The following is a 26,526-nucleotide window of genomic DNA, read 5'->3' as shown; positions in this document are numbered from 1 at the left end:
GTAAGCTTCTGTGCCTTATACCCAGATTTTCCTAAGTGATTCTCTTAATAATCTATGTTGAAGCCTTTTTAGGACCAACAGTACAGAATAGTGAAAGGCAGTAAAGCACCGTGGTTAGGAGTTTTAGAATCAGACATGCTCTTTATGGGAATGATGGTTCCATCACTTAATAGTTTTGTGACTTTGCAGATGTCATTTAACCTCTATGAATCCATTTTCCACATCTACAAAATAGAGGTAATGCTACCTACACCTCATAATGCTAATCTGAAGATTAAGTCAGATAAAATATATTAAATCCTTAGTACTGTGCTAGATATATGCTGTTCTAATTACTAATAGTGATTATTAAATTCCTGCTGAACTCAATCTGTCTCACAGCTTTCTCCTATGGCTCCATCAACTGCTCTTATTTCCATGATATTTTTATGAAATTTTATAAAACTTATGCAAGTGAACAAATTCATTAACAAAATAGGATCTGTATGAATCAGGCTGCTTTTCTAACTTTTTTAGACTCACGAGGTTGATTTAATATTCCTAGATCAGCTTTGGAGCAAAACAATATTCCCAATGTACCAGATTAATGTGATAAGTGTCATGCACCCCCTCCCATCCCCTAAAGTACTCTTCCTTCTAAAATTTATTTTAAATAGTGAGTAGATCTTACAAATCAACTATCATTTAAGACAAAAGAACTGTAAAGGTTAAAAACTCATGGTTATGAAAATAATTCGTAGCAAATAAAAAATGTCATGATATCTAACGGTTAAATGCTGTTTGCAGATTTTTGTGTTTCAGCCATGAGTTTTATACATACAATCAAATAAAAAGCCTGTTACCCAGGCTTTTTATTTGATGGTATCTCTAATACCATCTCCAATAATTATATAAAGAGTATTCTATAGAAATTTCTAACTTTGGAGAGCTGGGTCCCTTAAATCCTTTAGCAAGTAACACTGGCCACAAGAAAAAGAATGGACTTTAATAAACTACATCTTAAAATAATCCTCAAACTTCATTTTAGACCAAATTCTCAAAGCCTTTTCTTATCTTTCTTTTTTGTTAAAACTATTAAAAAGAAAAACTAGCACTTCAAAACTTTCATGTCTGCCTTTTGGTAAAGGCGTATTAGGGAAATGGACACCTGACTGACTGGTGGTAAACAGACATTTTACATTTGTATAACTATTAACAGCTTTCAAAATACTCTTAAAGGTATTTCATTTAATTCTCACAATCGTATGAGTCAACATGGCAACTTTCATTCCCATTTTATAGAAATAAAATTCAAGGTCAGTAAAATAACCACATATGAAAATTAGGACCTCAATTTTTAGACTTCTACTTTAAAACCCTTTCCACTTCATCACATTGCCTCTCACCTGGATCATTTACCATACAGTATAACTGGGATAAGAATAAAAGTTATTGTCAAATGGAAAGAAAAGAACATTAAAATGGGGTAGGGTGGAAAAACAGGAGAAGTTTCAATTATATTTTATACTTAAGAAGGGGTCTTAGCAAACAAATACTTAATTTTTTGAGAATTTAATCAAACAGAATGCTTGAGAGGTTATGAGGAAACAGACACAGGCACTTTATTTGCAAATACCTGTGGGGGTGTGTGCAGTACTTTTTTCTTACCTAAAACTTCTGTTTGAGTCATAGTGGAAAATTATAACTTCTTTTAGAGAAGAAGAATTCTGCTTGCAGTTATGCCCTTGGGAAATGGTTTCACAATCCTTATCATATTTTATAAATAAATAGGGTTACAGAAAAAGGATTCCCTTTAGATAGAAATAATTTCTAAGAGTAACTCAGACTTTTGAGAAACAAACACAAAAGTTAAGCTACATGGCTAAACATACATCTTTATTCATACACAGAATCTTTAAGATCTCTTACTTTGGCAAGAGGAAAGAAGAGCTTTAAAATAAGTAATGATACCCTTTCAAATAAAAAGAAAGATGAACAAAAGGAAGGGTAGGTATGGGAATGAAAGCTCTGCATGGTGGGCTCAGGCATGGTTTGAATGAATAACATTTTCCCAAGTCTAGTGTATTAGAGAGTAAAGAGAGCATCCTGGTCAGAACAGATGAAATAAATCACAGACTTCTAAGGATTCTCCTCAGAATTAATAAAATATATCTTTTCCATTAAAACTGTTTCCCCATCTAAAAAAGTAAGTAATTTGCTACTGTGACCCAAATAAAAGAACTATGGAAGGAAAAAAAATGTCCTCCTAACATAACCCCCCCCAAACACATACACGTGCACATACACGTACATCATTCTTGATTTCATGTGGCGAGGCATTTCCTTCCAGTTATATGTTACTCAGAGGTCTATAATATTTGGTGCCAGAATTTAAAATAAGGTATGATAAGCTCTCTCTAAATGAACTAGTATAATTAGTTCGTTTTACACTTATTTTCTGTGTGTGACAATCTCTTCCATCACTTAATCCTTAATATTTACCTGAACCTCTGAATTGGAATCAATAGGCTGTAGTGAAAACCAAGTTTCTCTGCCACTGTGGTTACACAAGTCTTCTTTTTTGATGGCTACTTTTCCTGTAAGAAATAAGTAAAACAATGAGGAAACATATTATATATAATCATTAGCAGTTACATATAATACTTTGTAGAAAACATTTAAAGATAATTTGTATCTGTTGATATCAAAAAATCCATTTTTATAAAGCGTTTTTCTATATCCTAAAAAATGAAAATGTGCCTCATTTCCCTCTACCCATTGGCAGACCCTTCTCTGGGCCATTGTGAATTAGGGGTTTAGACCAAAACTCAGTTGTATTTATATGCAACTGCGTTTTCAACGTACAATGATAGTGCAAACTAATCCTCTCAACTCCTTAACACTATGAATAAACCACATGTTCTGGCTGAGCAGACATATCTGCATTTAATGAGAGTTTATAAGCTCCAATTAAGAGAACAGAAAAACAGTATCATATGGTCACTAATAATTTTGAAAACTGACTTGAAATTATGGGATTAAAACAATTTTATTAAAAATTTGCTTTATCAAAACACTGTAAACACTGCTTATGCTGCTTCAATGCATACACACACACAAAAAAATCAAAGCAGTTCCCTAAAGAGTTTCTACATCTCAGAGACAGATACAGTACAATGAACAAAGTAGTATGAGAGGAAGAAACAGAAATGTTCTTATTATAATGAAGTATTTGCCATGTTGGTACAAAGCATTTCCTTCCTCAATTCAAGTTTTAAGAAGTAGACATAGTTTTGCATATGACCGACAATTTGTTCCAATATTCAACACAAAAGCTTCAACAAAGGATATATGCTAAAGTAAAAAATAGTTCACTTTATTTTATCAAACAAGAATTTCCATTTTAAGTACCCTAATTATACTTCATACCCTTTTCACTTATGACCACCTTGATCTTTTAGTTCAACATTTGAAAACTTTGAGAAAACAGTAAAAAAAATTTCTGTCAAGATATATCAATTTTTGTGTATCAAGTGGAAAGAAAAGGCGTAACAGGAAAACAAACACAGAAAAACTGTCTTTAAAATTTTATTCTAGAATTAGACAGTGGTAATGGTTGCACAACTCTGTGAATATACTTAAAACCATTGCATTGCACACTTTAAAAGGGTAGGTTTTATGGCATGTACATAACACATCAATAAAGCTATTATTTAAAAATTTAATATCATAAGACCCTTATTCTACAATTTCCAGGATTTTTAGTTTTATACATAATTTATGAATGTGTATGTAGATGTACATACATGTGTATGTATAATGCATACAAACATCACTAAAGCAAGCACCCAACAAAAAAAAAGGGTTTTTAAAAAAATTTATTCAGAAGTTTTCTGGTTTGATTCATTTACTGATTCAACAAATAATCACAATGGCTTTGTATTTTAAATGGTGAGTTGATTTCCAGACTTCCTTAACCAAAGTCTATTTAACCAATAATGCTTCTAAAAACTAGAGTAGGAATCTACCTGTTCTATTTATAACTCACAACTCAGATCACTGGAAACACATCTTCTTTGTCACAAGTGCCTTCCCAAGAGAGAATCCTCTCTTAGTTCACAGGTTAAAAAAAAAAAATCCTAAGGCAAGGACCCTCTTCCTCCTATTTCATGTCTCATGTATCCATGGTACTCACTGTCACAAAAGAATTGAATGGTTCTTGTCTTCCGAGGGGGAAACTCTTTTCTGACTAGCCGTATAAATAAGCTGTTTGTAAGCTGAGAAAAACCTGCAATTTTATTGCCAGCTCTTATTCTTATCAAGTTCCTTTTAAGATGTCAGTTTCTAAAATGTAAACATTTAGTCAGCCTGAAGAAGCAGGGAAGAACACAGGATCTCAAGAAGTCAGAGAAACTGACAAAGAACAACAGAGAAAAATAAAGAAAAATATTTGAAGTCATCAGGTATTAGGATACCTGCAACCTGTTCAGCACTTCAATAGGCAATACAACATATGAAAAAGAAATATATGTCATCAGCCCTAGGGAATCAAACAGGGTAGAGAAGGGTTAGGAGGGGAGGGAGGGAGGGAAAATGAATAAAAGAATGAATGAGAAAGGTGGGAAGGTAAAGGGGAAAGGCATTTGGAGAAGGAAGAGAGGAACAGGGAGGGGAGGAACAAGTGTCTGAAATACAAATAAGACCAAAAACATTGTTCATCATTCTTATTCGTTGTGAGTTATCCTTAGTTTAACAGGTTAGATGACAGCTTTTAAATATTAAAGGTAGGCAGTCTGATACAGTGGAAAGAGCACTGAACTGAAAGAAAAGCCAGCATTTACTGAACAGCTACCAGGTAGTAAATATTCTTACACATTTTGTTTAATCTTCATAACAATCTTGGGGGAAGAGCATATATTACAGATGAGGAAAGCTGAATGATATCAAAAACCTGCCCACTAATAAGTGCTAAAGCCAGCTTTCAAAACCAAGGTATGCCTGCCTGTTCATGTTCCTTCCAACACAGACACTAACTCTGTGGTGTCTACACTACAGACACTACAGACACTAATTCTGTTACTTATTAAGCTGTGTGATCTTGGGCAATTTATTTAAATTCTACATCTCATTTACCTCCTCTGTATTTGAAACAACTTTCAGCTCTAATGAAACCTATTCCATGCCTCCAACAGTCTCCAAAGTGTTTTAGTTTAATGTTTACTATTTTAAACAAAGTTAACTCATTATTTCACTAGCTGTGAGATCACCAACATTGAAAATAAACAAATATATAAATAATCAACCAACCACCCCAGGAACCAAATACCCAACACATTATTTAAAGGTACCATTTCATTTCCCCACTGTACTGACAAACCCATAGACAGAAAGAGCTTAGACCACATATATACACACATATATACCAGATGCTATATTAGTTCCTTAAAATCAGACAAGGAGAAGAAACACAAAAAGAAATGAAGGAACTGTGGACACAGAAACCATTTCTGTTGGTCTCTAAGTAAAAAAAGTATTCTTAGCTTTCCATTACCACTTCTAAGAAGCATTTTCTTACCATCTGTAAATATCATGTTATACTAGGCCCCCATTTTTAAGCACAACATATTCTTAGAAATTTCATCCTGATACAGATCACCAACTGGCAAAATCTTGATGGCCTTGTTCCAACTTGGCTACTAGTAGAAATGGCTGAAAGGGCAGATAAAAGTAGCGATAAGTGTGACTGCCTATACAAGATGAAAAAGAACCAGAGGACTGAACAAATTCTGGCAGTATCAGTAACAGCAACTCAATCGATGGCAACACTTAGATGCCTTCGTGTACAGGGTTTAGATTGATACCTTTTGGTCTCTGTGGTAGACTGGTATATTAATGGCTTCCGGTAAATCATACTTCCTTGTTCTGTGCCACTGTATGGTCCCCTCCAGCACTGACTCTGGGTTTGGCCATGCCACTTACTTTTGCCAATGGGACATCAGCAAATGTAATGCAAGTAGTCTTAATAAGCACCTGCAGTAGGGCTTACCCTCTTGCAACCTCAATACCGTGTGGAGTGGAAGGCCCAGATAATGGACAGCACCAGCCATCAGACATATGGGTCAGATCATTCAGCCCAGTCAATTTTTCAGGTAACTGCACATTAGTGACCCCAGGTGAGACCACCAGAAGAACCACCCAGATGAGCTTGGCCCAAATTGACAACCTGCAGAATCATGAGCAAATATATGATTGCTAAATTAAGCCACTGAGTACTGGGGTGTGATTTGTTATGTAGCAATAGATAACTGATACAGTCCCTACGCAAGCAGACACAAAAGTGTAGTCATAAGCAATTTTTAAACAGTAGGTTTGACTTAAGAGCTAAATGCCAGGAGAAATTACAATTCAAAGGGTTTAAGAAATACCTTCGCTATCTTAAACCCAACCTTATTTCATAGATGAACAAGGCCTAAGAAGGTAGAGTGACTTATTTAAGGTCACAAAGGCAGTTAGTGATAGAGTCATGAAAGGAATTCAGGTCTCTAATATCCTACTGAAATTCTCTTATAACATTCTAAACCATGGGGAAAGAAAAACAAGTTAACCAGTCTACTAAGATAACCATGGTTTAACTGCTTAAGCCTAGATCCCTCTGAAAACTAAAATAACTAGAAAATACACATTAGAAGGTTAAATATATATGTTTTAATATTATTAGGATCCTCACTGGAAATGGAATTTTATTCTTACATGAAGTTTTTCTCTTCTCTTTTTCTCCTTTTTTAAGGGAAGAAGACACTGTAACTTAGGACAATAAATCACACAGTAAAAGACTTTTAAAGCCGTAATTTTACAATTTTCTACCTTCTTGCAGCTTGGTTCCTATGTTTCAAGTTTTCAATTAATCTATAATCAAGTTTTCATACTAACTGTTCCTGGCATATAAGGATTCCTAATATGAAAAACTATGCCCCATATTAATAACAGTTATTACTTCCAGGAAGGGGACTGGGAGGGGAGTCAGTGGCCAAAATTAATTGTCTGTAATACTATAATTAAAATTTTTTTTACAAAAAGGAAAATATCCATATACTATTATACAATTAAAAATAAAAAACAAACAGGCTGGGCTTCCCTGGTGGCGCAGTGGTTGAGAATCTGCCTGCCAATGCAGGGGACACAGGTTCGAGCCCTGGTCTGGGAGGATCCCACATGCCGCAGAGCAACTAGGCCCGTGAGCCACAACTGCTGAGCCTGCGCGTTTGGAGCCTGTGCTCCGCAACAAGAGAGGCCGCAATAGTGAGAGGCCCGCGCACCGCGATGAAGAGTGGCCCCGGCTCGCCGCAACTAGAGAAAGCCCTTGCACAGAAACGAAGACCCAACACAGCCAAAAATAAATAAATAAAGCAGCTTTCATTTAAAAAAAAAAACAACAAAAATAAAACAGGCTTTTAAAGCTATTCAACAAGTACACATTCTTAGATCTTCTTAAGTTTAAAAGGTGGCTCTCTCAACCCTAGCTCAAATTTCATTCCCAGAAAATGCTATGGCACTGTTTAGCCTACAACTGGGCAACTCAGTTATAAAATAATTGAGGGAACTCAATTTCCAGTAGCTCAAAATTTAAAAAAACAGTGTCGTGTAACTTTATGAGTTAATGACAAAAGAAAAATACGTTAAAGTTAAAAAAAATGTAAAAATTTATAAGTGAAAATATCAAGATTATTTTCCAACTTTAAATTAAAGGCTATGTACGAACTGTGTTTACTTTAATAATAATAATTCCTATCTGTAAAAGGAAAAACAATTTCTACTAAATATAGAAATTTTATTTCTTAATAAGAATAAACTTTTTTTTTTAACAGTTCCCACACCAAGTTATGGCCTTCTGATACCACTTCTCAAAGGACTGATGTTTACTTTAAAAACAAATAAAAAAACAAAACAAGGGCAACTTTTGGAAATCATAATTATAAACCTCAACTAAAGGCCTTTCCAAGAAATACTATATAATGACTACTTGTAAATAGGTAATGAAAATTACAAAACATTTTCTTAAAATGTTTAGTCAATCAAAGATACACACTCTCTCAAGGGTCATTAATAATCACCAACAGCCTCTATCCAATCTTTATCCTACTCTACCTCTCTCTAGTCTTGCCATTAAAAGATCTCCTTGCCTTCTGAGATATTCATCTCTTCTCTCTCTCTTCCAACTTCCTGATACATTTAATCAATCTTCACTAAAGCCACATTTTCCCTGCTACCCTCCTTAAATGCTCCCAGGGCAATTTCATTCATTCCAGTGGAGGCTTCAAGTATCACTCAGTGCTAATGACTCTCAAATCCATACCTCCACATCAAATCCAGATTTCTTCTCTGAGATCCAGATCTGTATTTCCAACAGTCAACCAACATGTCCACCAAGATACTCCCCAGGTAATGCAAGTTTAACTTGTTTGAAATCAAAGTCATCATCTCCCTTTCCCATCCTGAATGCTCCGTATCTCAGTTAATGACAACCATAGAAACAAGACCATTTTTAACTCTTTCCCTTCTTATATCCTCTTTATCTTCTTAGTACCTAAATCCTATTTAAAGCTACTCCTGTGAAGTACATTCCCTCATTTGCATTTCCACTGCCACTACCCTACTCATCTCATTTGATAATAGCTTCCTTGATGGCCACCCTGCCTTTAACCTCTCTCCGTTCTAAAGCATAAACTATAGATCAGGGGTCCCCAACACCCAGGCCACGGACCCATACTGTTAGGAACCGGGCCGCACAGCAGGAGGTAAGTGGCAGGCAAGCGAGCAAAGCTTCATCTGTATTTACAGCCGCTCCCCATCGCTTACATTACTGCCTGAGCTCCACCTCCTGTCAGATTAGTGGCATTAGATTCTCATAGGAGCACGAACCCTACTGTGAACTACACAAGCGACAGATGTAGGTTGCACGCTCCTTATGAGAATCTAATGCCTGATGATCTGAGGTGGAGCTGAGGCGGTGATGCTAGCGCTGGGGAGCGGCTGCAAATACAGACTATCATTAGAGAGAGGTCTGACTGCACAGAGACCATAATAAATCAACTGCTTGCAGACTCATATCGAAACCCTGTCGGTGAGTGGCAAGTGAAAACAAGCTCAGGGCTCCCACTGATTCTGCATTATGGTGAGTTGTATAATTATTTCATTACATATTACAACGTAATAATAATAGAAATAAAGTGCACAATAGATGTAATGCGCTTGAATCATCCCGAAACCATCCCCTCCCCAGGTCCACGGAAAAACTGTCTTCCATGAAACTGGTCCCTGGTGCCAAAAAGATTGGGGACCGCTGCTACAGATGACATGTTTAAAGTAGATGTTCATATACTTTAAAAATATGTGTATATATAGTTATATATATGTATACACACTTTAAATACGTAACCTATAGACTCTGAGTTTGTAGTTTGAAAGTTACTGTTTACACCACAGGAAGTTGTTAAACTACAAAACTATATTCATATATGCAGTTATATATGATTTTTAAAAGGTTCCTCATTCTTAAAAGGCTCAACACTACTGTCCACAGGATAAAGTCCAAATTCCTTAACACAGCTTTGAGGGTCCACCACAACTTGGTCCAATTCATATTCCCAGATTCATCTTCTACCACCCTTGGCCTAAGTGATTTACATTTTCCAGCAGATACACCACAAACATGATCCACTTTTTCTTCTCTGCTTCTGCTAATCCCTATTATCTTGAAACTTCTTCCTTTTCCTACCTAGGTAGTCTCTGTTAATCCTCCACCAAACATAATTAACTCTTCTTTACTCTGTGCTCCCAAGAACTTTGTTCCTACCTCCAGCACAGACCCTATTAAATATATTAAGATTACAGTATAAATCAGCCTGAAAACCTGGGAGCAACTTGAATCTTATTCACCTTAATATCCCCATCTTTTGTATGCCACATAGACAAGTGTTTGTAAATGTTTGTTTAATTGAATTAAGGATGGAGCCTCAGGGGTGATCCATAATTAAGGGTTTGCTACATAGAGAAAAGTCTACATATAAGTAAAGAAGTCAGAAGGAAGACAACTAGGAAAATACAATGTCATTAAATTGCCTTTTCCTTGGCTTTCAACAAGTTGAATAAGCAATCCAAAGAGTCTAATGTGACACAGAGGCAGACGAGGATTGAAAACTATGAAAATGCTTTTTGTGACAAAGTATTTGTTATGTATATAGCTGACAGAAGTTAACATATTTATCAAATATGGATGCATAAGAATAAATAAAAGATAAAATTCCATCCAAAAGAAAAATAAGCAAAAGAATTAACAACTAATTCATAGAAGAAAAATGTAAAAGACCAATAAACACATGAAAAAATTCCTCAAGTTCACTAATAATCAGAAAATACAAGTTAAAATGAAATATTTCTTTTACCTATCAAACTGGAAAAAAAATTTTTTCAGTGATACTATCCAAGAATGACCAGGGTATGGTGAAATGATTATGCCCATGTCATGTTTGGGGGAATGTAAATTAGTACAATATTTCCGGGAGCCAATGGAAAAATATATATAGAAAAAAACCTTAAAAATATTCAAACGCTTTGGCTCAGTATTTTCACCTCTAGGAATTTATCCTAGAAAAAAAGACATGCAAAAATTTATGCAGAAGGATGTTCATAGCAACACCATTTAGAGTAACAAAAATTTGGAAACATAAATCTCTACCACGAAAAGAGTAGTTAAGATAATACATTCCTATAGAAAGGATATTTTAAAAATTACTTGTGAAAAATATTTAATGACATGGGAAAAGGATCATTAGATGATATTAAATGAAAAAGGAAAAAAACTTGAATAAATAGTACAATGTAATAATATAAATGTGTGAAATAAAGAATGGGAAGAAATACACAAATTATTAACTATAACTGTTCTTATGCAGTCATTACCAATCCCTTAGAACATGTAATAATTTTACAATTAAGAGAAAGTATTATTGTTTTTAAAAGGTTATTTTATCTGCTCTAAAATGATTTTTGGCAAACTTCAAAAACAAGTTTGTCAGAAAAATGCAGTCAGATTACAGCGATTTAAAAAGAAAGAAGTAGGAAGCAGAAGGATATAGACCATTTGTTAAGGAATTCAATAGCAAAAGCAGAAACAATTTAGACGGTAGTTAAGAGGTCAAAGCCAAATAAAGCGTAATCATTTGAACTGTAGGACATGAGCATGTTTCAAATGGGAAAGGAGAGATGGAGATGATGAAATTCAGGACACTAAAAAGGGAGAGTAACGCATGTAAATTACACACCTCTACCTGTTATTCAAAGATAGTAGTGCAAAGACCATGAACGTGACAATATGTGGCCAGTTAGTTTTGTCCTAGTCGATGCCTACAGATCATACCTCAGACAATTACTTAAGAAACAGTTACAGGTCACCAATATAGCCAGAGAGAAGAATATGACTAGATTAAACCGAATTATTACTTCTATTAGAAAAACTTCAAAAACAGATGGTCTTTGGTGGGGATCAAATACTGTGATCTTTGTAAAAAACATTCTTTGAACCATTCAACAATATTTACAGAGCATTTACTAAATATAAGGCACTCGGGCAGTGACAGTCTCTGCCTTCATAAATATCATATATATTCAACTAGAGCACCTAGACATTAAACAACAAACTGATTTGTCAAATCAGATTCATATAAATCAGAGTTCTACCCAGGATCAAGCTTTACTAATAACATAAAAGAAGTAGACAAATAGACTCTGATACACCTGAAAAACAAACAAACTGACAAACAAACAAACAAACTGATGAACAACTATAATGAATACTACAGAAATACTACTATGGAAACATATGGTACCATGGCTAGTGGGAGATTGGTTATGTCACTTCCCTGAGGAAGTGTCACCCAAGCTGAGCATTCAAATTAAAAATCAGATCCACAAATGAACATGAAGTCTACAGGAAAGGATTAGAAAGTTGAGAATATATTATTCTGTTGTTTTCAACACTTTATACTTAGAGAAAGAATGAATATAAACATGAATGTTGTGATTAAAAGACAATTATGAATAGTACATACCTATACGAAGGTCTCTTTGTAAAACATTCTTATCATAAACATAGAAAGACAAATACTGGAAAGTTCTTGGAATCTCAAAGTAAAATTCTTCACTGAAAAACGGGCTAAAGAGAAAAGGGGGAAAGCTCATTAAATTTAAATTCAACAGTGTCCTCCTATAATATTTTCAATAAAATAAATTAAAATTACAGATTAAACACCATAAAGAAAAGCTTCAAGGGTTCCAAAATAATTCTCTATGCTAAGTTTCAGCTAAGCCCTGTACAAACCAAGCTGAACTCTGAAAGGACCTCGATTGCCAGGCTGGGCTCTGAACAAACAGATTTTCTGGAGTCCTGTGGACAGAAGATCCAGTAACTGCCTGGGGTCATGCTCACCTAAAGTGGACGCAAATGAGAGCTGAGGACAGTGTCATTCATACCATCATCATCTCAAAAATATGTAAGTCACAGTAATACATAACACCTAAAATGAATAATGCTACGTAAAATGTTATTTTAAAACATACTTTAAAAAATTAAAATAGGTTATTTTTAATCAACTTTACTGAGGTATAAACTACATAAAATAAAATCTAATTTAAAGTACAGAGGTTAATGACTTGATTAATTTATAAACCTGTAGAGTGTCCATCCCAATCAAGATATAGTAACATTGCAACTCCCCACAAAGTTCCCTCTTGTTTCTCTGCAGTTACTCCATCATACCTGTCACAGGCAACCAGTGATCTGATTTCTAGCACTAAAGATCTGGTGTAGGATTTCATATAAATGGAATCAAATAGTATGTACACTTGTGTCCAGCTTCTTTCACTCAGCTTAATGTCTATGATATCTGTTCCATCTTGCTGTGTACATCATTAGTTCATTTGTTTTAAGTGCTGGGTAATATTCCATTTATGAATATTCCACAATCCATGCTCCTAGTGATGGCATTTGAGTTGTTTCCAGTTTGGGCTATTAAAAATAAGGCAGCTATGAATATTTTTATACAAAGCTCTTTTATGTGTTCAGTTCTTTTGGACAGGTAACTAAAAATAGAATTGCTGAGTTAAAAGGTAGGTGAACTTTTAATTTATGGGAAGCTGTCAAACTGTCTCCAGTGCGGCTGTGCTATCCTGCACGCCTACGAGCAAGGGATAAGAGCTCCAGCGGCTCCACGTCATTGTTAACTTTTGCTACTGAAAGCCTTTTTAAAATTAGCTACTCTACAACATTATAAATCAACTATACTTCAATAAAAAGTTGTTTTGGAAAAAAATAGCTGTTCTAGTGAATGTGACATGATAAATGTATATACCCGTGTAATCTCTACCCCAATCAAGTTAAAGAACAAAGTTCCCCTGTGCAATGACTCACTCCATACTGTCACGGGAACCAGTGATCTGATATCTATCGTGACACATTATGTTCAAGAATGTGTAGTGACAGAAGTGGTTTTAAACTGCATTTCCCTGATGACTAACGATGCTGAATATCTTCTCCTGTGCTTGTTGCCCATTTGTATATCTTATTTTAGGAACGATTTGTTTGAGTTTCCTCCACATATTTTAAAAGGTTTGTCTGTCTTCTTACTGGGTTTTTGGTCTGTTTGTTTGCTTGCTTTAATAAATTCTGGATGCAAGTCCTTTGTCAGAATATTTTCTCCTAGGTGTGGCTTGCCATTTCATTTTCTTGACAGTGTCAAAGAGCAGAAGGCTCTGATTTTGATAAAATCCAGTTTATCAGTTTTCCTCTTTTATGATTGGTGCTTTTGGCATCCTAAGTAAAGAAATCTTTGTCTACCCCCAAGTTGCTAAGAGTTTCTCCTACGAAACAGCTTATTTTTCTAAGTTCATTTTAAGAATGCTCTTTTGATATTTAAATTCTCCTATGAAGACATGAATTTCTGAAATTCTAGTTAACATCTTTTGTCAAGAGTACCTCTTTCCTGAGAATGTTTAAAGAACAAAAGGTACTTTAAAAATGTCACCATAAAATGCAATCTCTTCAGGATGTCACAACTTAAAGAGAAGCTAAAATGCAAAGTAAATGACTCTTAAAGAAGTCATTTCTGACTCTGTCCAGAAAACAGTTGACTTAGCTTTTTAGTTGTTATAATACCCGGGCAACTTTTGTCAATATATTTTTCACTTCAAACGTAACCAAAATAAACTTAAAAGGTGGTCTGTCAAAATAGTCTTTCTAATTAGTCTCAATATAGCAATCAACACAAAAACAACTATTAGGCAAAGACAGGTTTAGGTATTTCTCTCCTTTGCATCATTTTATATACAATTGAGAATTTCCTTTATATATTACACATCCACACTCAAATATTATTTTTAAAACACATTCTAAAGCCAAATAAGAACAAGATGAGAATTATTCACTAAGTCATCTATATCACTGTATCATCACAATCTCAACAATCTAATCCCCACATCTGGGCGCCCACATCTTTATTTTATAAATTAATTAATTAATCCATTTGAAAAAAGTTTTTAACAGCGTTGGTTAGAAGCAATAACTAGACATACAGTTTTTATAAAGCAATACTCTACTGTTATCACTGACCTATAATCCTGCATACCACTCCTAAGGAAATTCCTGGTGTGGGGAAGAGAAGCACTAGGTACAAGAAGTGTTGCTACTCAATTTGTTTATAGACCACCTACTTCTTAAAAGGATTTGAGGTAGAGATTTAGGAGCTATGGATTCCATATGTGACTCCTACCTACCTACCATGAAAAATTCTATATCCAGACTACCTATAAAAACTATAATATTCAGAACCCATAAAAGATCTAAATGATACCTACTGACTTCTGACTTAACAGCTTATCACAACATTCACTAGGGTAGAAAACACTGAAATGAAAGCAAGGTGAGCAAGGGTTTATACTACAAATTCCTTCACCCTATTCCACAAGGAAGAACGCTAGGAGGCACCTAGAATCCAAGAAACATGTAGTCTAATTATACTGAAATGACCTAAGGTAACCACTGCTAGCCTTAAAATATCTTCCAAGTTGCTATGCATCTAGCATAATAATTGAAGATGGATAAAAATACTTGGTTTTATCATTTTCCCCACACAAATATCTGGAAAGGCAGGCAAGAGTTCTGGAAAAATAGTAAGCTTATTTTAGTTATTCATTTACAAAGCTATATTACGTACTAGAAACTACCACAAATATTCAATTTATTGAAAATTACTAGTTTTGTATATAACTGATTTTTGTTTGATACGGAATCAACATACATTAAATAACAAATTGAGATTTAAATAGTTTCAGGTCCCTATCCCAGTTTTGCCTCTAACTTCCTTTATTACATGCACAAATTATTCAGGCTTTTGGTGACTCAGTTTCATCATTTATATAAATAAAAACAAATTCTAATACAACAGGGATAGGTGATTTACGATTTAAAGATGTGAAGTATACTACTTCAAATCTCCTTGGATTACTAAATATTTCATCCACCATACGTTCATTCCAACAACTCTTCATTCCCTTATTTTAAGTCTTGTCTCTGAACAAGACTGCAGCCTTCCAGTACAGCTCTGCACTAGAATTATATCCACAAACACTGTTACAGGGAAGAGGTGGCACATCTCAATTTTATGAATTATAATTTACTATGATACTCTCGCAGTGCTATTACATTTCCAAAAAATGACAAATCTACGTAAGAGTTCATTCCCTTACAATGCCCTACTTAGTTAAGTGACTTTTATAAACGTTACGGGGCAATTTATTCTCAATAGAAATAAAATAATGATGTACTTTGAGAAAAGTTCAAATGAGTGGGCAAAATTTAGCCTAGAGAAAAAACTGAGGTATATTGGTAGTTGTTTTCAAAAACTTGAAAGAGTGTCACGTGAATGATGGATTAAACTTGTTCTCCAGAAATCCAAGGGACACAATTAGGAACAATTAAGAGGAAGATATATTTTGAGGCAACAAAAAGCCACATGAAAGCAAGCACTGTGGCTATCTTGTTCTTGTGGATGTATGAATAAATAGCACCCAGCAAGTTCTTGGCATATGGGAGGTTCTCCTTTTGCCAGACATTAATCAATTAAGTGTAAGAGCTTTTCAAGAGTCAGAATAGTTCTAAGACCTAACAGGCTGCTTTTAGGAGGCAGTGAACTCCTTGGTCACTGGAACATTATTAAGCAAATGCCATATGACTACTTGTCAAAAATAATTGTCGGGAGGAACTAAGCGTAAGGCATTTAGTCCAGCTCAAGGAACATTAAGGTTCCTTCAAACTCTGAGATTCTGTAACTCTAAAAATGAACTCAGAATCTATAAGGAAAATAAAAGTTTCAGATGAAGAAAGTCTTCTTGATGATTACAGTCAGGAAAATGTGAAAAATTTTTATTCAATATGTATCATATGAATGATAATTTACCAATTTTTTACAAACCTTAAAGATTTTTCAACAACTTGGGTACGATAAACTTCTTCCTGGTCCAAATTTATGGTGCAGAAACAATCTCTCATTTTGTTGGGTCCAAGATATGGCAATAAATTTTTCGCTTCACCTGTTGGCACAAAAATTAAAACTGGTGTTAAAGATCACCAGCTGCCTCATGCTAAGTCTTATATGGGACACATTAAATCCAAAAGAACATATAAGATATAGCACAGAAGAAAAAATTAGTAATTAAGAAAGATAATCAACTTGGTCTAAAGGAATGTGGTGAGACAGAAGGGAGGAGCTGTGTGTAAAGGGGCATGTGAGGTCATGTTATACCACCGTATCCCTGATCCTAGAAAAGAGCAATGTCCCCACTTATGTCCTCATCCCATCCCACCAGCACCACCCTAAAGACATCTCCACAATTAATCCCCCTTTCCTGTATCATTAATTTTCCTCTCTACTGGATCATTCCTGTAAACTCATAAACAAACTCTGATATTTCCCAATTTTTAAAAAAGCACAAAAAGAAAAAAAAAAAAACTCCCTTGACTCCGTCTCTTCCCTCATGCTATCATTCCATTTCTAGACTCCCTTTCACAGCAAAACTTCTCAAAAACAATCATCTCTAGCCATTGTCTCTAATTCCTCACCTTCCAATCATTCTTTGACCCTCTCCAATCAGCTTTTAACCCCATGACAACAGTGAAACTGCTCTATCTAGGGTCACCAATGCCTTCCATATTGCCAAACCCAATGGCATTTCTCTGTCCTCATCATACCTGATCTGACAGCACTATTTATTTAATATAAGTGAATGCTAACATCCCTCCTTAAAACTCATTCTTTTCTTGGCTTCCACAACACAGTAGTTTTGGCTTTCCTCCTGCCTCATGGACCTCTGCTGACTTCTTTCCCTCCTCACGTCTCTAAATGTTGCAATGCTTCAGGGCTCAGTTCTGGACCACCTTCTCTTCTTTCCCTATGCAAATTCCTTCAGTATATGGTGTTCATGCTGATGCCTCCCAGATACACTGCCTCCCAGTGTTTCTAGGCCTGATTTCTCCTCCTCAACATTAGATATGAATACTCAACTGCCTCCCTGGATATCCAGTAGGCTTCTCAAATTTAACAAGTCCCAGAAAAACCATCTGATTTCCTCCCCTAAAACCCACTCTCCCCCCAGTCTACCACCATCTTCCTCTCGTTTTCTCACCATGCTCCCCAAACCTCCCACCCCCACGTCCAGTCCATCAGTAAATCCAGCAGAACTCCAAAATAAATCCCAAATGCAACCACTTCTCCTTGCCTTCATTAGTATCACCCTACAATCCACTCTCCATCAAGGAGTATGATCTTTTAAACATACTTTTCAAGTCAATTACCCCCCTACTCCAATGCCATTCCATTTCAGTTAGAATACAATTCCATTTTTAAATGCCCATTTTCATGGTCTACACAGCCCTACTGAACTGTCCTCTCCTCTCTGACCTCTTCTCCTCCCACTCTCCACAGTGTTCACCTTCTTTCCATTCATCAACCATGTCAAGCTTGTTCAAGCTTAGGGCATCTGCCTGAAATGCTCTAACCCTATATCTTCATATGGCTGCCTTTTCCTATCATTCAAGTCTCAGCTCAAATGTCACTTCCTCAGAAACCTTTCCTGACTATTTATCTAAAGTAAATAATCCTGCTACCATATTCCATGTCTCTGTTTTCTTCAGAGCCTTTACAACTATCTGGAACTCTTAATTTTTACCTAAATGTTTATTTCTGGTTCCCTCATTCTTTGGGAGTTCTTGGTTTCCTCCTTCAATGCATGAGAACTTACTGAGCCCCAAGATCTAAAATAGTGACTATTAAATACTGAGAAATATTTGCCGAATGAATATTAAAGAATCAAGTAAGTCTAGTTTCGAAGTTCTTGTGACATGCTCATTGGCTAAAAGGACATACAAAACTGTGGGTGCTGAAATCAGACACCAGTGTACTAAATTAGGAAAGCAATGTAGTTGGCATAAGGGAAAGAGCATTTCCATGAGAATCATGAAACCAATGTTCCTGTATTACCTCTGCTACTAAGTAGACAAATGACTTCAGACAAATCTCTGAAGAACAGTTTTCCTAACGAAAGCCTGGGCTAGATAAACTCAAGTCTCTTTCTGCTTACCAACTTTAAAACTAAAGGCCAGGGACTTCCCTGGTGGCCCAGTGGTTAAGACTCCGTGCTCCTAATGCAGGGGGCCCGGGTTAGATCCCGCATGTCGCAACTAAAGATCCCGCATGCTGCAACTATAGAACCCACATGCCACAACTAAGACTCGGCACAGCCAAATAAATAAATATTTAAAAAATAATAAATAAAACTAAAGACCATTTAAACCAATATCTTTTAAAGAAGTCTAGCAGAAACTTAAGAAGCACCTATGAAAAACTCAATAAACAAATGATTTTTTTTAATTAAAATTAGAAAAATCAGGGAACCGTCCCTCAGAGCAATCTGAGAGGCTGTCTCTCAGGCTTAAGTCCTGAGTAAGTCCACCGAATAAAACAGAATTCTCAAAAACTAGAAGTAGAATAAAATAAAATTAGAAAAATCAATGGAAAGGCACCAGTTAGATACTCACTGTTATTAAGTTTGTCATTGAGAGATTAGGGGAAAGAAATCAAGTTACCACATCATAGAATAAGCATCTCAAGTCAAAATAAAGGAATCTAATCTTTTAAATGACCCCCAACTTGCCTAGTATGGGTTGGCCTTTACAAATTCACATTTCCTAACAGGAAAAATAATATATATTTGAATTTGTATCCATCCATCTTCTCTTCCTCAAAAGACTACAATGTCCCTACCTATTATCTACAGCTCATCCATCTACCTGTGCTCTCTCTACCCCATGCCCTCCCTCTCACTCCAGGACACTGCCCAGCAATTCTGTTTTCATTACTTTCAACCTTCTCCTTTAAGTCTCTCCTTCTTTGCCGTCTCCCCTCTGTGTAATCCAGAGGGTTTGTGTTGTTTTGGTTTTTTTTTAACTAACAATCCACCTAGGTCACCATATAGGGCCTGGAATATAAACAAATTTGGAATTAAATCATAATAAACATGCTCCATATCTAATGAGGGAATCTTAAATACTAAATCACTGCCCTTGAACATGTTGCTGTCTCATTCACACTAGTGCAATCTGAGAAAACTACACTATATAAATGTACACATATTCCACCACCCACCTTTCTAAGAGGGAGACAGTGGGGGTTATTTTGCAGAATCCAATAACTTATCAGATATTTACTCAGAATAATTAAAATTCAAGTTCTACGTAATATATAAAATGGACTCGACATCACTTCCTAGGAAAGCAGTTGTCATAATCTTTGAATATCTGTCACTAATGTTCAAAATAAACTACACTGAAAAGTAAATTCATCTAATCAATGCCAGATCACCAATCAATCATGCTAATATATGTTGATTAAGTCAGCTATCAAGACTTTAAACTGTGATTCCAAAATACAGTGGTAATTAACTGGCACTTTATAAAAAACATAAATCAAAGTAATTAACTGTCACTTTATTCTAAAAAATCAAAAGTAACTAATGGTTGGAGAATTAACAAAAATAACGTTGTACTCAATATATCTCTAAGCAGAAAGATTAATTTAATAGCACACACTTTATATTAAGCTACACAAAGAAGTGAGGAACTTTAGAAGATTATACCTGTCCTGTGGGTGATATTTTCATAGGGCCTCACCAGTTCTAGTTGATTATTGTATATAAATAAGCAAGTGCATTGGACAAAAACCAAACAAACAATAAACTACTGCTCCTTAAAAGGCAAGCTTCCAGATAACTTATTCTATAATCTCTGCTTCAATCCTTCCCCTCCTACTCACAGCCTAAACCTACAATTTGGCTTCTGACCCTATTTCTTTACTAGAACTTTCAAGGACACTAATAATATTAAGTGCTACCAAATCAAGCGACTGTTCTTCTGGTCCCACCTTATTTAATCACACTTCAGTGTTTGATAACACTGACCTTTCCTCAGCTTAGGTAACCCATTCTAATTTTTTTTTTTGAACTCCCTCTTTCAGGCTTTTCATCCACTACACTTTAAATGTCAGGTAACTCTGGGCATCCACAGACCACTAAATTCATCATATAGGTGGAGAACCAATTTCAGGCATTTTTTTTTAATATGTCATTATAAAACAATTTTAAAAACATACTAAAATACAAATACTTGTAAGCTTCTCAACATTATTTGATGGTATTATGTGCCATCTTTCTCAATTTATCTATAGCGCATTTGACGATGGCTAGCCTTCAGGAGAATCAGGGTCTATATCTGTGGCAGATATGGTGGGTCAGTGTTCATCATCTGTTACAATGTCCTTTGGCATATGATTTCCTGTACTGCAGAGACTAGAAAGCTAAAAACTACATTTCCCAGCCTATTTTGTAGTTAGGGTTGTGGATGTGATTTAAATTCCGTTAATTAGATGCACTCGCTGGAAATTTGGAGGACAAAAGAGAAGGGAGGTTGCATTTATGTTGCTTCTACTAGCAAGTACTGTCATGGAGATGTCCAAGTTTCCCACAGTAGCTCTGGCTGCAGTCCTTGTATCCATTAACAGGTTTCATAGATATCAAGAAGAAGGGTACAAGGCATCCATTCTGTCACACAGGTTGTGGCCAGTGTGCCTTAGCTCTAGGGCCAGCAGCAGCAGGGGAATTCCCTGGCAGTCCAGTGGTTAGGACTCCATGCTTGCAGTGCAGGGGGCACAGGTTCGATCCCTGTCGGGGAACTAAGATCCCACAAGCTGCACGGTGTGGCCAAAAAGTAATAAAAAAACCTACTTCTAGAGCTAGCAGCAGTGACAACAGTTTACCGATGAAGATGGTTGCTTGTCGTTGGCTGTTTCCTAATAGTGGAAGATTCCTGATCATGGTAGAGGTGGCAAGGTTCTACAGCTAAAAGGTACAACTTCCTAATTTTGCAGGCACCTTTCTGATCCAAAAAGAGGTAGTAAATCGCTTCGTGGCCCAGATGCAATGTGGCTTTTGAATGTCATTCTTGAAAGTTGGACTAGAGTCTATTTCTTCAGTCTTTCTAACAATTCTGTAAGCCACTTACAATCTTTTATTTTAAAAAAAATCTTTTATTAAATCTCTTTCTGCTTACACTAGCTAGAGTTGATTCTGTAACCTAATCCTGACTAGCTTCTTTTCTTATCCTTTCCACCTTTTCTAACAAATTTGAAAGTCCCATCTCACATTACTGGTCATCAGAGTTTGGTAAGTCTTTCAACTAGATGTGGCTATCTGGATCAAATATGGACTCAGAAATTATAAAGCAGTATCTCATTGACAACCACTTTTACTGTTCCATTAGACAATTGAGTTGAATAGCAGAGCACACTCAAAAGGTGAATGCTTCAACTTGGGAAATGGAGACAAATGCATCCTAACTCTCTGCATGGTTGTATCTGCCTTTGGAAAACATTTCTTCATTTCCTACTGCAGCATTTGGATGTGGTTTTGAAAACATGCTCAATAATACAATATCATGTTTCCATGAATTTGGGAATGCCAAATTCTCAACATCCAAACCATGTGCACCATTTGAGTACCTCCATCTTACCCTTAAATTTACACATCCTATTTTGACTCTAAAGTAAAAGGATTAAAATGTGTTCAAGACATTCAATATATTGCTAAGATATGACACTTACGCAAGACAGCTGAAATAATGCAAACAGTTTTTACTTGCATTTGAATGAAAGTAGAAAATGTTTTTAGCTTATTCTTGATTTTTAAAATTCTGTGCATGCCAGGGTACTTCAATATGCAAAGGTAGATACTTCTACAAAGACACATCTATTATTGGCCCTACAGCAAATAGTATAGCTCTGACTACATTTACAACTGTTGCTATTTCCTTCAACAATGAATCAAGAGCAGGAGGCATATTATTGACAAAACAACCGTTCCTCTATGAAGAAAGGAGGCTGGCCTTCAAGCACAACATCTTTTACACTATAACAACACCATTTCTTGTTGAACTCATAACTGGTACTCTTTAAGAACTTTTCAGTTCTACATGACTTACAACATAATTGTTAACCAAATTTTAAAAAAAAATCTCCTCTCCTAAAGTATGGATTTTTAGAGATGAACCAATCCTCTACCGGGCATTTCTTCTCCCTCACAGATGTACTGCAAGTAGGCCAAGAACACCTTCACACTACACATCACTGGTTTTGTCAACCATAAAATGAAACAGCCGCCTGCCCATTCACGTGACAGTAATTGTTTCTCTGCATCATACTATCTTGCAACTTCATATACAGAGTATATAACAAAATGCTGTATTTAGCTTTGATCCCCTTCCTTCACACTGTTGCCTGTTACCTTTTTAATATGTAAACATATATATCACTCCTTGCTCAAAATCTTCAATGGCTCCTCCATATCTACCACTGCCCACCTTGCAGGATAAAACCTAAAATTCCTTCATCTGGCATAAAAACCCTTCATAATCTGGCACCATCTACTACTTAACCTTTACCCCCACAAATTATGCTCCAGCAGTACTGTACTTTTAGTCCTTTGAAAACACTGCGTTCTCTCATGCCCCCTGTACCTTTTCAACACTATCCTCGTTGCCTGGGATGCTCTCACCTGATTTTTTTTCTCCTGAAAGCTCTGCTTAAGACCATCTTTGTAAAGTCTTCCCTCAACTCCCAGGTAGGCATGTCACCCTTTCCTCTATGCCCTACTACATCTTATATGCACTTTTACTCGAAGGATTGTATTGGATTGCACTTGTATTTCATTCAACAAATATTTATTAAGTGCCTACGGCATGCCAGACACCTTTCTAAATGCTGGGAATATAACAATGAACAAAACTAGGTCTCTGCCCACGTGGAACTTTTATACAATTGAGACAGTGGGGACAAGCATCATAAACTCTTAAACAAGTAAGTATATAATATTCATTGCCATGGAGGAAAATAAAGTAAGGTAAGACAGTGAGGGAGTGCCAGGCCCAGAGGGTAGAAAGGGAGGAGAGCAATGTTATTTTATACAGGGAATCAAGGAAGGCCTTTCTGTGAAGATATTTGAGGAGATACTTGAAGGAGGTCAATGAGGGAGTGAGTCACACAGATACCTGGGGAAAGAGATGGATTAGCAGAAACAATAAAATATGCAAAGGCTCTGAGACAGGACAGTTTGGCACACTGAAGGAACAGCAAGGAGGCCAGTATGGCTGTAAAACAGTAAGCAAAGTAGGAAGAGTGAGGAAACAGTAAGAGATGAGGTAGGATTGGGGGAGGAAACAGGTTAAACAGGGTCTTGCAGGCCAATGGAAAGTCTTAGGCTTTTCTGAATGAGATGGGAAGCTATTGAAGGATCATGGGCAGAAGAATGGCATGATCTAACTTTTGTTCTAAAGAATCACTGCAGAAGGAAAAGGGTGGAAGCAGGAAACTAGATAGGAGGCTATTGTAATCATTTTGATTAGAGATAACTGAGACTAGGGGGGCAGTCCTGGCATGGAAAGAAGTGGTCAGCTGGGCATATATTTTGAAGATAGAGCCAACAGGATTTTTGATAGTTTGCATGTGGATGTGAGAGGAAAAGGGGTCAAGGATCGCTTCTTAAAGGGTTTCAGCCAGAGCAGCTGGATGAACAGAGATGCCACTTCCAGAGGAAAGAGTCTCTTGTTGGGAAAGAGGGAGCAAGAGTTCGTACTGAGTATGTTAAGTCTGAGATGCCTATTAGATATCCAAGTGCAAATGCAAGTGGGCAAAGAAGTGCTGGCTAGAGATAAAATTTGAGAATCATTAGCAAGTACATAATATATCTCAAACCTTAAGACTATACAGGATCACAAGGAAGGTAAATGTGGAGAAAAGAAAAGAGATTTGAAGACTGAGCCTCAGAGCTCTCCATCACCATTTTGCATTAGTAGAGTTAAGAAGGAACCAACAAAGGAGACTGCTACATGTCTCTTCGCTGAATATAAACTTAAGGGACAGGACCAGTGCTTAGCATCATGCTTAGCTTATAATAGTTAATGAAATATCTACTGAATAAGTATAAGTATGTGTATGTTTATAACTTTAGCATGGGCAAAAAAAGGGGTTCTAATATCACATCACGAATTATAAAATTGCATATAAACTTCTTTTTATAAGTTTGATATAAGTTTATCCATGTCAACTGTTCCAAAGTTTTAAAAAGAAAATGTCTCCTGTATACAGTTACCAAAAGCACTAAATTTCAGAATTTTTATAGTGTTAATACAGAGATATCATATTGAGAACAAACAAACCAGTCCTGAAAGGCACACATTCAAACATTTACTGAGAGCCTACTCAGATGCCAGGGATACATCAATGAGAAGAACAGAGAAAACTGTGTCCTCATTGAACTAACACAGATGGACAGATAATAAATAAGATAAATAAATTAAAATGGTATGTTAGTATTAAGCAGGAATGGGCACCACATGAAATGGCAGAGGGAGGGGAGCCAAGGAAGGCTCCACCTAGAAGGTAACTTCTGCATAAATACCTGAAGAAAGAGGGGAGACAAGTAACTATTTTATAGAAAATAGCTTTTAGTCATTGGCAAAAAGTAAACAATTTAAACCAAGAAGATAAACACCATTGGGAATCAAAACCAATAACCTAGATTAACAGAAATAGAAGGACAGTCAACTCTCTGTGTACAAGATCAATGATTCTGTACAAAGGTCACAGGTCCAGAGCCTACCATATAAATTTTACCTAGGACTAGAATCCCAAATATCAGGGTATTGGGTAGAGATTCCAGGGTTACGCTTCTGGGCATGGAGGTGAGTATGCATATATGTGTTTATGTGTATGTTTTGGGGGGACTGTGTGCATGCATTTATATCTATAGGTTTGTATGCATGTTTCTGTGTGTCCGAGAGGGGAACACTACTGGGATAAGTAAGAAAAGAAGATAAATATTTATCAAGCAGTTGCATGCTCCGAGACAGTGCTAAATATTTTCTCAAATACCTCATTTGGTTGGTACAACAACCTTGTGACATAAGCATTATTGTTCTCTTTTATAAACTAAAAAAAAAAAAAAATTCACAGTTACACAGCTGGCACAGTGAAATGACAGAAATCAAATTCCACAGCCTTGTCTTTCCATTCCTATTTATGTCTTTCTGGACACAGCAGTGTTGAGAGGAACAGACAGCTATGCCTTTCTGAAACTATCCTAAGAGATCTTGTAGAATCTCCAATCTATTTCAAAGGATACCTTAAGCACAGAAATAAAAGCCAATACAGACCCGCCAGCGTGATTAACTCCCAAGAGAAACTGCAAAGGGCCAGGGTCCTGGACAAGATGATCCGAAGATAAAGATTATTTGGAGTGGGAGGAAAGCTAAATCATAATAACAGTTCACTACATTCATTTATCAAATAAATAATACATTACACATAGATTTTTTTAGGGACTTCATATATATTATTTCACTTAATCTTCACGGTAACTTCTTCCAAGTAATTTTTTTAAATACAGAAACTAGGAATGGAGGGATAACATTCCAGGAGTAAGGCAGGCACAACGTGAACAAGTTCGGGAGGTGGAAACAGGAGGAGCACCTTCAAGGAGGCAGTGAATAGTACAAATTGGCTAAAGCGTAAAGAGAGATGAAAGGGTTATAAGAAAGGATGAGACTATAAAGGAAAGGTGGCATCAAACAGAACCTGGAATGCCAAGCTAAGGAGTTTTAACTTTATTCAGGAAGCAACAAGGGTCACTAAAAGTTTCTGTGTGATCAAAACTATGCTTCAGGAAAATTACTAACAGTTACCGGGCCTAAACTAAGGGAATAAAGGGAAGAGGCGAGGAAAAGAAAAATGGAAGAGGTACTACAGAGAGAAAATCCACAGAATTTGGCCTAAGTGACTCAGGATATGATGTTCTAATAACTGGAATAGCAACCTAAACAGAGGATTAGACCTTTAG

The 26,526-nt window shown here is 36.1% G+C and overlaps 1 protein-coding gene across 1 annotated transcript in view; it reads right to left on the bottom strand.

The window, feature by feature from the left end:
- The window catches only part of RASA2 (RAS p21 protein activator 2), a 115,154-nt gene that overhangs the window by 74,732 nt on the left and 13,896 nt on the right, over window positions 1-26,526 (bottom strand). Inside the window, exons 2-4 of the mRNA XM_065876095.1 lie at window positions 16,503-16,620; window positions 12,087-12,190; window positions 2,482-2,576 (exon numbers count right to left, since the gene is read on the bottom strand). Coding sequence (XP_065732167.1) covers window positions 2,482-2,576; window positions 12,087-12,190; window positions 16,503-16,620 — 317 coding nt within the window. The remainder of the gene's footprint in view (window positions 1-2,481; window positions 2,577-12,086; window positions 12,191-16,502; window positions 16,621-26,526) is intronic.

Source organism: Phocoena phocoena, chromosome 4 (assembly GCF_963924675.1).
Source record: "Phocoena phocoena chromosome 4, mPhoPho1.1, whole genome shotgun sequence".
Lineage (NCBI taxonomy): Eukaryota > Metazoa > Chordata > Mammalia > Artiodactyla > Phocoenidae > Phocoena > Phocoena phocoena.
Note: the sequence above shows the minus strand (reverse complement) of the source record. Positions and strands in the feature narration are given on the sequence as shown.